Here is a 13,654-nt window from a genome sequence, read left to right as displayed (position 1 = left end):
TGGGCTGGTGTGGCTACAGTGCCAGGTCTGAATTTTTGTCCCAGTCCACCCCTGGTGTACGCTGTACTGTTCATATATGATGTGCATACAGTGCGAACACATGGAAAAGGCCAGCACTGTTCACAGTAGATTTATCCACAGGGCTGTAGTCTATGCTGCTCCCGTGTTTTCTACATATCTATACTTCCAAGTGTGTTTGCATTACAGGAATATGTTTGATCTTTCACCTGGTGTTGTGCTGCCGCTCATCGGTACAGACGGACAAGCTGGAAAAGAAAAACAGTGTGTGTTTAATTATGAAGACACATTTCTTCAGCCTGGAAATATTTTAAAATCATGATAACACAGTCAACCATTTCCAATACGTCACACCTGGACTGAAAGTGACTGACTGAAATAAACTCTTCTGGCATCACATCTAGTCTCTGAAACCGACAACCTCAGAGTGTTTGATAAGCTGCGGTTACTCACTGGCAGTTGCAGCCTCACACACGAAGGTCACCAACTTCTCTTCGATCTTCTTAAAGGCGTCCAGGTCGTCCACGAAGAAGACGTGTCTGTCGCTGGGTTTACTGGCGATGCTCACCAGCTCACCGTAGTCAGCGTCAGCGAAGCCGATAGCAAACACAATGTACCCTTCACAGGAAGACAGGAAGAAAAAAAACCTTTGTCATCAACATGGGAACAACCAGAGGTAGAATGAGCATCTGTCTTCAACAAATATGAAGCAAGTACAAGACAAAAATGTCAAGGTTAATGTGAAAATTTAATGTGAAAATTAGAAAACGTAAATTAAATTTTTTACTGTTTCTTTCTATTGACGTCATAATTTTAAGTGAAAAATCTATGAGAGCAAACCAAACAGGCAGGAATCCTGAAATCCAAACTTGATCTGTGGGACTTTTTTTAAAGCCACAAACAACACGGCCCTGACCTTCCATCTGCATCTCCTTGGAAACTTTGTTGACGTCATCCTGAGATCGGCCGTCGGTGAGGACCACGAGGACATTGGGGATTCCCCTCCTGACTCCTCCCTCTGCAGTGAAGATGTTTTCCTTCACATGCTGGATGGCTCGACCTGATTGAACAGAGAGACTCATAAGTACTTTGAAATGCTTTCAGTAATTCTCAGTCCTAAAAACAGACGTGTGAGAATGAACACATGCAGAAGGAGGAGACACTGATAGTGTACGGTATATTTCTTCTTTTAATAAATTTAGTAAATTTGAAATCCTATATCTGTTTCAGTACATAAAACTTGAACTGATGTCTGTCACTGTGGAAAACTCAGGAAAACTACTTGACAAAAATAGTTGAAGAGAAATCTCACTTGGCAGTTTCCCCGACCTCTTAAAACAATAATTGTGCATCACCATTTATAGTACAAAAAAACCACAAGAACATAATCGACCTCTTCCCGGGAAAAGAAGGCACGATCACGCTGCGTTTGTCTCCCTACACCAGCTCCCTGTAAGATTTCAAACTGATTTTAAACTTGTATTGCACACTTTTAAGGCCTTAAAAGGGCCTTGCTCCTAAATACCTCTCTAATTTATTGACCTGGCATGTGCCCTCTCGACCACTGAGGTCCCTGCTGGTTACTCCCAGGACTTTGTGACAAAGGGCCATTTTGTTATTAGAGCTCCTGCATTATGAAACTATCTGCCTACTATACTGAGACACACTTTATTTTAAATCTCTTCTTAAAAAAACTTGGATATTATATGTACACACACACACACACACACACAATATATTTTTATTGTTTTTATTCCTATTTATTTGAGCTTTTTCACTTTATTGTCTTTACTACCTCTTTGTTCTTGTTCTTTGGCCTTATTCTCATTTTATCTGCCTTATTTCTTTTAGTAAAGCACTAAAAAGTGCTATGTAATGAAATGTTGTTATAAATGATTAATATCAAATAATTGCCCACCCCATTACTCTATTAGTTTTTTCCTGTTTTATTTGTTTCAAGAGACGAAGCCTCCCCGCACGCTGATGTTGTTCTGAAGCTGTAGGGTTTTAATTTGGTGCCAGTTAAATTGCTGCGTCTGAATTCCATGTGGCAGTAACCTTTGTAGTCAGTCACAATTGAAGACCTTGAGGTTGCTGTTTTTGCTGCTGCTCTGTTTTCCTGCATTAGAAGATGAGTTTGTCGTCCATTTGACACCTACTGCCGACCTGTGATGAATTACTGCTAGAGTTTATCTAAAGACTTTATTGACAGCTTAATTTAATATAAATTAATTACTAGATGTTATTGCAGGATGACAACTCAACTCTTTTTAAAAAGAATGACAGGATGAATCTGTCTCCTCTGTTTTGTCCATCATGTCAGGAGCAGCGAGTCCACATCTAAGACCAGTTTCATGGTCTAAAAAGCCCTCTGCCACTTTGCTTCAGGTTGGTTTCAAGAAACAAGAGCCCACTTGGGTTCCAAGACTTCAACTTTGACAGCTGGACTTTGAGGACTAGTAAAGTGCTTGTTGCCATGGTTTGGTTGGCAAGGAAAATCTGCTGTTCCTCATTGTTGCAAAGGGAATAAGATGAATCAGAAACACTTGGAGAGCTAAAACGTGGTTTGAGCATCAAAAAGGAGAAGATTTATGTTACTGCAGCCATTACATTGTATTTGTAAACAGAAAATATATTAATAATAATTTTGAATATCTGTTAGTCAGTCAGAACAAGACCTTGACCCTTAAAGACATCACCTTAGAGCACTGGGAACTTGTGACGGTCATTTAGTAAATAATATGTGATGTTTGATGCAGGGTGGACCACAGAGCTGCTGCACGGCTTTTACATTTCAATAAAGGAATCAAGGAGCACCAGGTACTTGAAATTGATCCACTAATCAAATATTCTTCGGGCCTGTGGGAACATCTGGGAACAGATTCTTAATTGCAGTGTGCAGAAGGAGGTGATTGAGTGCTCTGAAACTCCCCAAACTGCTGCTTCCTGACAGAAAAGCAGGGTTAGTGTTTTACAGTGTGACATTAGCAGTGACGCTGTTACAAATCTGTTCTCTGCAGTCTCGTCCCTGCAGGAGAAACGGCTATGCTGCTTTGTAAACACTGATTAATGACTTCACCGCTCCCTGCTTCCCCACAGATTTCTTCTCATCACGCACACACACACACACACACGAATATAGTCTTTCTAATGCACTTTATAAACATCCATGAATGTATGCATGAAGACACATGTTCACAAGGGCAAGAAAGTGCAAATGTTTGACTCCCACACACATATATTGAAGGAACAACAGCAGACACTTGCACACAGATTTAATTTTCTGTTTGTGGTTGCCTGCGGCTCCGTCAGTATTGATAATGTCATTAGAAAGTTGTGAGAGTGTGTGTTTGTGTGCACACTGTTTGTCTCACACAGGTGTTGTTCTTGGATTTAAAGCTGAATTCTATCTGCTGCAGTCATAGAAAATGTACCCGGTTGTTTCTGTGTTGCAGCGTGTGTCCCGACCTCTCCCCTTTGTGTCCCGTAACTCCACCAGACTCCACTTACAAATTCGGCCACCATTTAATAACTCATAAGCAGCTGTATTATAGAAAAGGTTCAGTTCTCCCAGTCATGGCGCGCCTTCCTCAGCGGTGCACTCACCTGTCTTGGTGTTTCCTCCCTTGTAGGAGATCTTGTTGATGGCGTCCAGCAGCCGCTCTTTGTCGCTGTACGAGTTCAGTTTGAACTCTGTCCGGGCGTCGTCACTGAACTGGGCGATGGCCACCTGTCAAGACAAAACAGAAACCAAAAAAGTTGAGTTTAAAGGGTCAGTTCATTGAAAAAATAATTTTTCCACTCATCCCTAGTGTTATCTAGCCGAGCAGATCCTTTTGATTTTGCATGCTTTTAGGATAAAACTTTTGTCACCGTATCAACGTTTCACTTCATTTGTGTAGGTAAGGAACCATTATTTTTGTACAATCTAATATTGTTGTTTATAGTGTTTCCGCTTTTAGCTTCATTAAACGAGAACAATGGTGATGCTCCTAGACCATCACAGGTAAACAGGCATTTCTCTACAGACAGAGAGTTGGTGGATAACCATGTGAAGTCAGGACTTCTCTATTCAGAACAACATTTTCAATAAGCCCTGTTGCTTTTTGTCTGACAAAAGACAAACATGCCTGAAGGTTCGGGGTTTTTTACTTCTTCCACCATGTGCTGACCGCACTGAAAGCTTCACCTGTGGCTGTGATGGACACCACTCATGTACCGCTTTCAACAATCAACATTTATTGTAAAACACGTTAAAACAGATGTATGAGCAGAGTCCTGGTGTTGTGACTGAACTCAACTTGGATCACCGGAGAGAAAAGGAAAATAACACAGCAGAAACTGAGAATGATACAGAGAATAAAATTCAATTGTTGCATCAGTGACCTGGGCTGTGGCCACCTGGGAGACCGCACAGGAATATAATTTATTTGTAAATAAAAACCATACATGAGAGCAGCCTAGTGGGGCTTATTTCAGGAATCTGCTGTAGGACTGAACACACTGAACAGGATTTCGGCCTCTTGGGAAACACCAGTAGAATACAGATTTTATGTAAATAACAAAAAATACATTGGCTGTTAGTATAACAAAGTTTGTGCTGTCCTAGAAAATGGCTTTTTTTTTTGGGTTCCATTGTATTAAATTTGCAAAATAAATTACAATCTTAAAGGTTAAAATATATTTAATATAGTTGCAATTTTAATCACAAAATATGCATAAACAGTTTGCCTTTAAAGCTCCTTGTACGTGCTGACTGCTGGAAAACGCTGATAAGAAAACAGACATCTTTATTCTGCCTTGGTGCTTAAATGATTAGCTGATTAACTGATTAGATATTGACAGAAAATGTACAACTTTTGATTTTGAATTATGATTTTTAATTGTAAGTTATTTATCATTTAAAATAAAAATGTTTGGGTTCAGGTTCCTTTATATATATATATATGTTTCCATATGCACAATAAAAAGATGACTTTATTTTTGCTTACTTGAAAAATAATGAAAATCATATTCAACCGTTTAAGTCATGCAAAGAATAAATACTTGTTTGCTGTGTGTGATTTTGGACAAGTGTACATCGGGAAAATACTGTTTAACACAGACGCGGCGTGTGCAGTTAATACTGCTGTACTTGATGCTCTCTTTCTCGACGCGTCGGCTCTCCTGCCACAGCAGTGCTCGGCAAGTTACCAAAATACAGAACAGGGGAAAGCAAGACAAAGCTATTGTGCCTCAGGAAAACAATGTTTTGCCGTACTCCCAAAAGAGTTCCAATCTTTGTTTTCTTTGGTGGCTTTTTCTTACTGTGTCTGCCTGTCAATAACCTGTCAAACAAACTGGAGCGCTACAACACACCGAGTGCTAGAATAACAAATGTCAAGACTTTCATGAATAGTTCACTATCTCAAGAATGCTGAGGAGAAAGCAAAAAACCAACAACTACTACCCCTGGCCACCGCTCTGTCGTACCTGTGTGCCATCCGGTCCGATCCGGTCCAGAGCTCCGGTGGTGCTGTACAGGAAGCGGATGATCTTCAGGAAGTTGTCATCTCCGATACTCCAGGAGCCGTCAACCAGGAAGACGAGGTCCGCTTTGGCAGCCTTACAGACTGTACAAAGAGAGGAAGAAGGTGAGGACAACAACAAACTGAGGAGAGGGATGACTGAAGCAAGTTGAAGTTTACATTTTCTCTCTCCGTCTCCCCAAGAGGAAGTTTACGTTTTCTGTTTTTGTTTTCGACAAGGACGAGCAGATAAAAGATGGAGGATAGATGGAAGAAAAAATGTAGGAGGGGAGATGAAGGACGATGCAGAATACTGAAAGACGAAGGAGATTGAAGTACAGAGAGGAGACAGGCATGTTTGTAATACAGATCCGATTGTTGTAAAGACTAATACTTATTAAATAACTTGACATGAGTCATATTTTTAGGCTGATATCATATGTGCACAGTTTTCAAGAGGGATGAAACAGCGTAGGACTGAAGGAAAAACACACTGAGGCTAAGAAATCAGATGACTGTTTGTTTAATCCGTCTCCTTTTGGATTTCATCTAAAGCAAACACGAGTTTCTTTGTATCTAAATATTAAACGTGCTTCAGATTACACAGTGATTTTGGTTTGTTAAGAATTGAAGGGACGGAGATTGAAACTGTAGAGAAATACTTTCTCAAAAGAAAATAATCTATATTTTTGTTATCTGCTTTGTCGACTTTCTTTGGTTTGCTCACTGCAGGATGATTTCATTTTGCTCCTACCCTGAAAAATAAATACGTTTATTTCTCTGCTTCTCTTCTTGTCTTTGTTTAACGAGGTTAATAACTTTCATTTCTTTTTTATCGCTGTGCATATAAACAGACTCTTGACTTCATTTTAATGGATGACAGCTCGGGAATAAAAGAGTTTCTGAGTGACGTAAACATTAGATGGATTAGATCTGAAAAGGTCTCGACTTGTAAACGTCTGAAAATGTGTTACTCATTTAATTCAAAACACATAGCTTGCCTCCGTCGCTCTTCACCAATCATTCCAATCACTTCCTTCCCATCTAATAAAATCACAGTTAAGGCTGGCGCCGGATTGATCTGCAGACCGCTTTAAATCTGTCATGTGCTCTTTGTTTACAGCTAAAGTTCACTTCATAAACAACATAAGATGAAAATAAAAGCCCACCATGCGGCTCGCATTAATCAGGTTTTCTGAGGGGATATAGATTTCTTTTAGGTCAGTTCATTTCAGCCATTGTAAGTCCGCAACCATGCTGAAACCTCATAACTCCACATTTGCTGGTAAATATGAGACAGCGAGGTCGAGGCAGCAAGTAATGAAAAGAAAATGTGGATAAAAAATAAATTAAAAAAAGAAGTGAAAGAGTGAAAAGAGCTGAGAAATTGAGGGTCAATACTAATCCAATACTACACATTACATGTGAGCATCACTTTCAACCAGTATGATCAGAACACCTCCCTTTAAAGAAACCAGATTGGTGTGTGTGCATCAGAAGAGGTCAGATTATACTAAGAGTTATGTTATAGTGTTACTTAATGGAACAGTAGCTAGCACATGAGCCTGTTCTTTATCTGGTTTAGGGTTTAGTGGAATATATCTGGATCAGAATCATCCGGATTTGGAAATCCAGGATCACATAACCCATCTTATTTTTGTGCCGTTTCTTTTCAAAGCAACACTGGATTGGATCACCCGGATCCAGATGCAAACTTTTTAGGATCACCAAATCTGGATTTCCAGTGCTCTAAATGGGGCTACATATCACAACCTAGGCTGTTAATGATATAAAGACCAACAGGTAGAACGGCCAGCGTGGGGTCACCCTAATTTGAAGAGACAGAAAATGCACAATAACACAACAAAGACCATCTGACCCACAACAAAACCAAGAAAAAACAAAGAAATATACATTATTCACAGATAAACTGCAGATATTTTGAGCACGTGTTGTCCAATATTTAAAATAAAGATCATTCAGAGAGCAGCTTTTAGCTTTTAGGAGGTGATCTCAGAATGAGGGACTGACTGGACCTGCAATAAGCGATGAACTTGTTACAAACTACTTTTGAATGGTTCACCTGTGATGATTGCGCCTCACTAATAAGTGACAGTTGAAATTAAGCACATTATTTCTGTTTGATAGTGACAGCTGTTTACTGTACTGAATGGCTTATATGTAATGTCTACTTAATCTACTTTATTATAATAAAATTATGACATATTGTTCCTAAAATCCACCCTGAATCCACCCTTCTGTTGGGATCAGGACAATCCTGATTTCTTAGATCAAGGGGGTCCTACAAAAAAGTTTTGAACACCACAAACTGAAGGTTTGATCCAGATCAAAACCAGGATTGGATTAGGTGATCTGATCCGATTTCAGAATCCTTGTTTTTTTTTTCTTTTGAACAACCTATTTTCAAGATTTGATCCAATCCGATAGCCAAAATCCGATCATATTACTTTTGAACAACTGGGCCCTGGACAGCGAAGCAGGAAGCATCCAGTGCTGCACCACACCGGGCTCAGGGACAGCTTCCTCCGTCAGACCACCAAGCTCTCAAGCTGTGTGTATTACCTGTACACAGCTGTCATTACACATTTAAACACTGCATTACTTTCTACTGCACTCACTGGGGTGCGATTTTCTTTGGCGGGAGTCATTGCCAGCGACTGCTTCACTGTTGTTTCACTGCCTGTTCATTTGGCAACTTCTCCTTCATTCATAAAACCAAAGAATCTTATGAACACGAAGCTGTCAATTTTCATCATTTGAAAAAAGGGAATCCTCTTATTAGGTTCCTGAAATGCCAAATGCAAAGGAGGGGGGGGGGGGTGGACATCAGTAACGGCAGGTTCCTGTGAAGATGTTTTTTCTTCTCTTCTCGCAAAATATAAAAAAAGCTACGTAAGTTTAAAAAAAAAAGTTGATTCTGTGGTGAAGTGACGTGAAGAATGTGAATTACATGTTTGTGGTAACAGATCCAAGACTCACCAGGTTTTCATTTCAGACATTTATTTTAAATTACCCTTCTGTTGAAGATTTATTTCTGTAATTATATGTTATTTGTGTAAGCGTGATAATTGGAACCGAAAATTATCGTCCATTTCCACACACACACACACACACACATATATAGACATCTGAGGCATTTCTTTTATATGCCAGAATTGAGCGCGTGTGTGATTCAAACACATCACTGTGTGGGAGGAGAACAGTTAACTCTTCTTCACCCTGCCTGTACAGTGTCAGTGTGGACTGACACTAAACTGTCGTCCTCACACACCTCAAACTCTGCACTTCAACAAGTAACATGTCACATTTTGATTTATATAACGTGAAATGTGGGCGGACAGCTAAACTTAGTTGCCGTATCAGTGAGAAGTCACTGCAGTCACATCGGGGGGAATGAAAGAAATCCGTCAGAAAGCAACAAAACAGTCAGATTTCTGTTAAAGCACTGTTTCTGTTGGTTATTGCTGAACAGATTATTTCTGTAAATGCAGCCTATTGTTTCACCTGAAATGATCTTATGGTTTATATTTTGTGTATTTCTGTTATCTGAAGTTCGATTTTTTAAGATGACAGCATCACAGACATGATTTACATACAATGAGTGTGTCTCAGGCCTGATTTCGTCTCAACAGCGTGTTATTGACCTCGCAGGTGCACAGAATGTGGCTAATTGATTGATTGATTGAATGATTCTCCAGCTTTTATGGCACAGTAGAGTGTGGGCGTGTTGAACAGGGTACAGTTGAGCAGAGAGTGATTTATAGTCTTGAAATAGTCGCCATTACATCTTTAGTCTTCATTCACATTCCTCTGTGAGCATTATTGTGACTGTACTTCAGTAAAGTAAATAAAGCAAAGGGGAAATAATGAAACAACAAAAGCCTCAAACTGAACAGTTAGCAGTTGAGCAGTCAGTCTCCATAAATATATTAGAAGTTATTTTACTTAATTAAAAAGCCCTGCATTAAAAACATAAATTTTATCTGTTTTGATTACAGTTAGGTAGTAAAATAAAGCAAAGTAACAAAGTAGTAGTGCGTATTTCCCTCTAAAATGTAGTGGAATAGAAGTAAAAGGTAACATTAAATAAAACACTCATGTACAATTACATCAAGTGCAAAAATCAGCAAAACAAAGAGACACCATACTGCAAACATCAGCCAGCGTGACGCAAATATGATGAAACTGAGAGACAGAACCAGATAAACAGAAAAACAACAACAGATAATTAAAATCAAGACATCAACATCAGAAAATTGACAGGAGACGATCACTAATAATAATAATATCATCAAATCAGCCCTTACCTTCCTTGGCAGCGGGGATTGTGGGTAGCGGCGTGGTGGTGGGGGGCTTGGTTGGTGCTGGAGTCGGGACGGGTACTGCATAGGGAGAATAAACAAGACACACATGAAGACAGGAAAACCTGCAATTATGACCACATGCATCTTAAACCAATCACCACATGCTATACGAGCCCCAAATTAAATCCCCACCATTAAAAAAAGACATTAAAAACTACAAAAAGGAGTGAAGAGAGAACCTCAGACACACAGTCACATAGATAACGTACAGAATGTGTTAAATCACTACGTTCAGCTCTGTGGTTTCAGCTCCTGTGCAATTTGGTCGATTGATCGCGGTTTAAATTAAACTCCAACTGTTTCTGCTTTCAACTCTTTACCTTTAGTCTGTGTGGGGGGGCGGAAAAACTAGATAAACCAGCTGCCCCCCTCCCCCCCACAAACACACACACGGTTTATTAAATCAGTGGCGTTTAGGCAGTAAATCAGCTACCTGAAGCTGTGAATTACGTGTGATGGCAGGTAGGGAGCGTTCACTAGCGGCTGCTGCCTGCAGCGATGGGGATAGTCATTTGGAGAAAAGGCTCTGGCTTTCATTTGCATCAAAACAAAGCAATAAATCACTGTGGAGGCTCTCTGCAGAGCTACAGTACGGAGGGGAGCAGCTTCAAGCAAACAAATATCTGCTCTGGGGAAGGAATATTCTCTCTTTTCCCTTCCTTTCTTTTATCTCTGGAGTTATTTCTTAGTCCTGCTTTCACTTCTTCACCCTGCCTCTCCTCTCTTTGCCCTCAACCGATTAATTTCAGTATAATACGGAAATGAAATTCTAGAGACTCCAAATTTGTCCCTGAAAGGTAATCCATCTCAAGAAACATTGTGCCTGCTGAGATTTTTGCCAAACTTTAGATAGATTTGCCGCGCCATGCAGACTTTACACCTTCAAATACAACACAATGCGGGGACATAGTAACTCTTGCTAACTACACTACAATTGATTCTAATTTCTCAAGTTTCTTCATGCTTTTAGCGCGGATCTTGTTATTTGTTTAAGGCGTTTTGTTGTCTTTGCTCTTATGAAAGCACTTTGTAACACTGTTTTAAAACATGCTCTATAAATTAAGATTATAATTATTATTACACTGTTTTAAATGTAAAGTTTATTTAGTTGGCTGCTGGAAGCAAGTGAATTTGTATAGCTGATGCTGAAACATCGAACTCCCTGCCTGAGGAGGAAAGAACACTAAAAATCTTTTGAAAAAACATCATTGATAGGAAACTGATGGATGAACATGGAAAGCAACAAGATTTGTCAGTAAATATCAGCTGAGTTAAGTTCTAGCTTTAGCTAAAAAGGCAGCTGACTAATATAAACACAACAGGTACCAATGTTAACATGTGACTAATAACAATTACTAGTACTAGCTTCTTTTACTAGTCATCTGTCTTCTTCTAATTTAGCTGACGCTTTTATCCAAAGCGACTTAATGACATAATCTGATAGAGGCACTCCTGATCTAATACAATGTAAACACCACAACTGATCAAACTGATTAGTAACGTTTTCAGTTGAAATCAGCAAATATACAAATCAGACACACTCATATGTACTTGATCAGGTATGCGATGGTAAAATAGACTGAAAACGATCTCAGAAACACAATGAAAGAAGACAGAAAGACATAAAAGAAACTGTATCCACACAGTTTAAACATGTAATGGACATTCACTCTCAAATAAGGTTTAGAAAGGCGGGTTAAACTTGACGAGTCTTCATCTATGCGTTAAAGCCGGCGAGAAAATGTTATCATAGCTAACAGGAAAACGGGTGTATGTCCCTTTAAACACTGCAAACTGTCACTGTACAGTGTCCATTGAAAATGAAAAAGAAAAACAACAACAAAAAACCCAGCCCACCCACACCAACAACCTCGCTCCCTCGTCTCCAGACACTGGGTCTTGATTAGTGTTTGGGGCTGCCGGTGCAGAACAAACGGCTCATTCTGAAAGGAAGGTTTCAGCTCTCATCGCTCCCACAAGGATAAAAGATGTTTTATATTGAATATGACGTGGTCGTCCTCCTAGCCTTCTTTTATACACAATGACAGCTGACAGAAGTTTCTGTTTGAGTGTGTGTGTGTGTGTGTGTGTGTGTGTGTGTCTGCTATATTGTTATTATGACACATTTATGGGTGCATTGAATTGGGAGTCTGGCACAGTGTACGTAGGAGGTAAAGTGCCTGATGTGTCAGTGGTGTATGTATGAGTGTCTTTGTGCATTACAGCCTCACATGAAGTGTGTGTGTGTGTGCAAAAAATAGTTTGTCAGCATATCAGCTCTAAAAAATCTCTAAAATTTAGAATCAGATAATCCTAAATATGGCAATGCCATCCTACAATTTTATCATATCTCATCTTGAGAGACCAAAAAATTGGGTCATCGTCATCATCGTCGTCGTCGTCGTCATTGGGTGTCTGTTTTGAATAAGAAAAATCACAGCAGGCTTTCTGCAAGTATACACATAGAAACATGCTTCTACTTACAAACTGTTATTAACAATGTTGTGTTGTGTGTTTTGCTGATAGACCTGGCACATTTATGTCCAAGCTGAATTAACTCTCAAGTGTATGTTTCTGGATTTAAATCTCACTAGTCACTTGTGCAGTGCCCATTCACAGGGACCGTTGAGACGCCTCCCTGCGGCTTTTTAGTGCAGTGCTAGTTCAAAATGTGCGTCTCACATCGGTCTCACTTACAGCATTAATGACACAGAAACACCACGACGAGCGTGTAAGCCCCGCCCCGCCTCTGCGAGCGTACCCTGTCCCCTTGCTGTTGCAGAGCGGAGCGGCTCACGCTGAACTGTAGTTTATTATTGAAAAGGTTTTAATTCTGAACGGTCCTCAGCATAATTGAAATACAAACAGACGCGCACACACACACACAGATTCCTGCCTTTATTAGAAAGATGGTGAAAACTCTTAAAGTTAAATCTAACGCTTATGGCTATGAACGTCCTACTTATTTCAGATTAACCAACAAGCAATTTTGTTTTAATAAGTATAGTGGAAAAATGGAATAGTAACTGAATTTTCTCCACATGTAAAGATACATCTTAAAGGGTCTCAGAGTGACACCACACACACTTTATTGAGTTTATTTCTGTCAGTGTTTGAATGTGCTACCTATGAGAAGGTGTACTCACGTGTCTTCTCAGTAGCAGTGACTGCAGGCCCTTCAGTCCCATCCAGCATCTGAGCGTACACACTTATCTTATACTGCGTGTTGGGCTTCAGGTTGTTGAAACAGTGTCTGTTGGATCCTCCTCCCAGCTTCGTCTCCTGCTTCTGACCGTCTGCAGTGAAAATACAAAGATCACCTCGTTATCATTCTGGAAAGGCTGAGGGTAAATATTTTATTTGCACATAAAGTATTAGAGAAGAGACACAGTAGTATTTTGTATGTGTAAATATGTTGCACTACTGAAATATGTCTCAAAACCAGTGAGTCACTGAAATGTTTCCTGTTGCTGCTGGTGCCACTTAACATTTTTTACAAACTAGGCCTCTTATTATAAATGTATTATTAAGGTACATTGGTCTTTGAGGTGAGACAGAGAGGAGGGTACAAGGATTCTCCAGGCGCTGAAATGTTTGTTTTGCAGAATTAGATTGTTTTCGGATGTATGTTGCTTCACATCGGAAAATTAGCAAATGTAAAAAAGTGCACACACTCAATCACATCAACACAACAAACTTAAATCCATCAGCTAAGGCGACAAGCAATTGTGAGTCATAAAGATG

At 39.7% G+C, this 13,654-nt stretch overlaps 1 protein-coding gene across 6 annotated transcripts in view; it reads right to left on the bottom strand.

Moving 5' to 3' along the window:
* The window catches only part of LOC119906777 (collagen alpha-1(XIV) chain-like), a 516,646-nt gene that overhangs the window by 403,458 nt on the left and 99,534 nt on the right, over positions 1–13,654 (bottom strand). For all 6 annotated transcript variants that reach the window (XM_038724122.1, XM_038724121.1, XM_038724124.1 and 3 more), the window contains 7 exons: positions 13,057–13,206; positions 9,854–9,928; positions 5,491–5,630; positions 3,625–3,748; positions 935–1,078; positions 472–636; positions 228–266 (listed from right to left, as the gene is read on the bottom strand). In XM_038724122.1, coding sequence (XP_038580050.1) covers positions 228–266; positions 472–636; positions 935–1,078; positions 3,625–3,748; positions 5,491–5,630; positions 9,854–9,928; positions 13,057–13,206 — 837 coding nt within the window. The remainder of the gene's footprint in view (positions 1–227; positions 267–471; positions 637–934; positions 1,079–3,624; positions 3,749–5,490; positions 5,631–9,853; positions 9,929–13,056; positions 13,207–13,654) is intronic.

The sequence above is a fragment of the Micropterus salmoides genome, unplaced genomic scaffold (assembly GCF_014851395.1).
Source record: "Micropterus salmoides isolate LMB-PRFRI ecotype aquatic unplaced genomic scaffold, ASM1485139v1 Ms_hic_scaffold_17, whole genome shotgun sequence".
Lineage (NCBI taxonomy): Eukaryota > Metazoa > Chordata > Actinopteri > Centrarchiformes > Centrarchidae > Micropterus > Micropterus salmoides.
The sequence above is the reverse complement of the archived record's forward strand: the minus strand, read 5'-3'. Positions and strand labels throughout refer to the sequence as shown.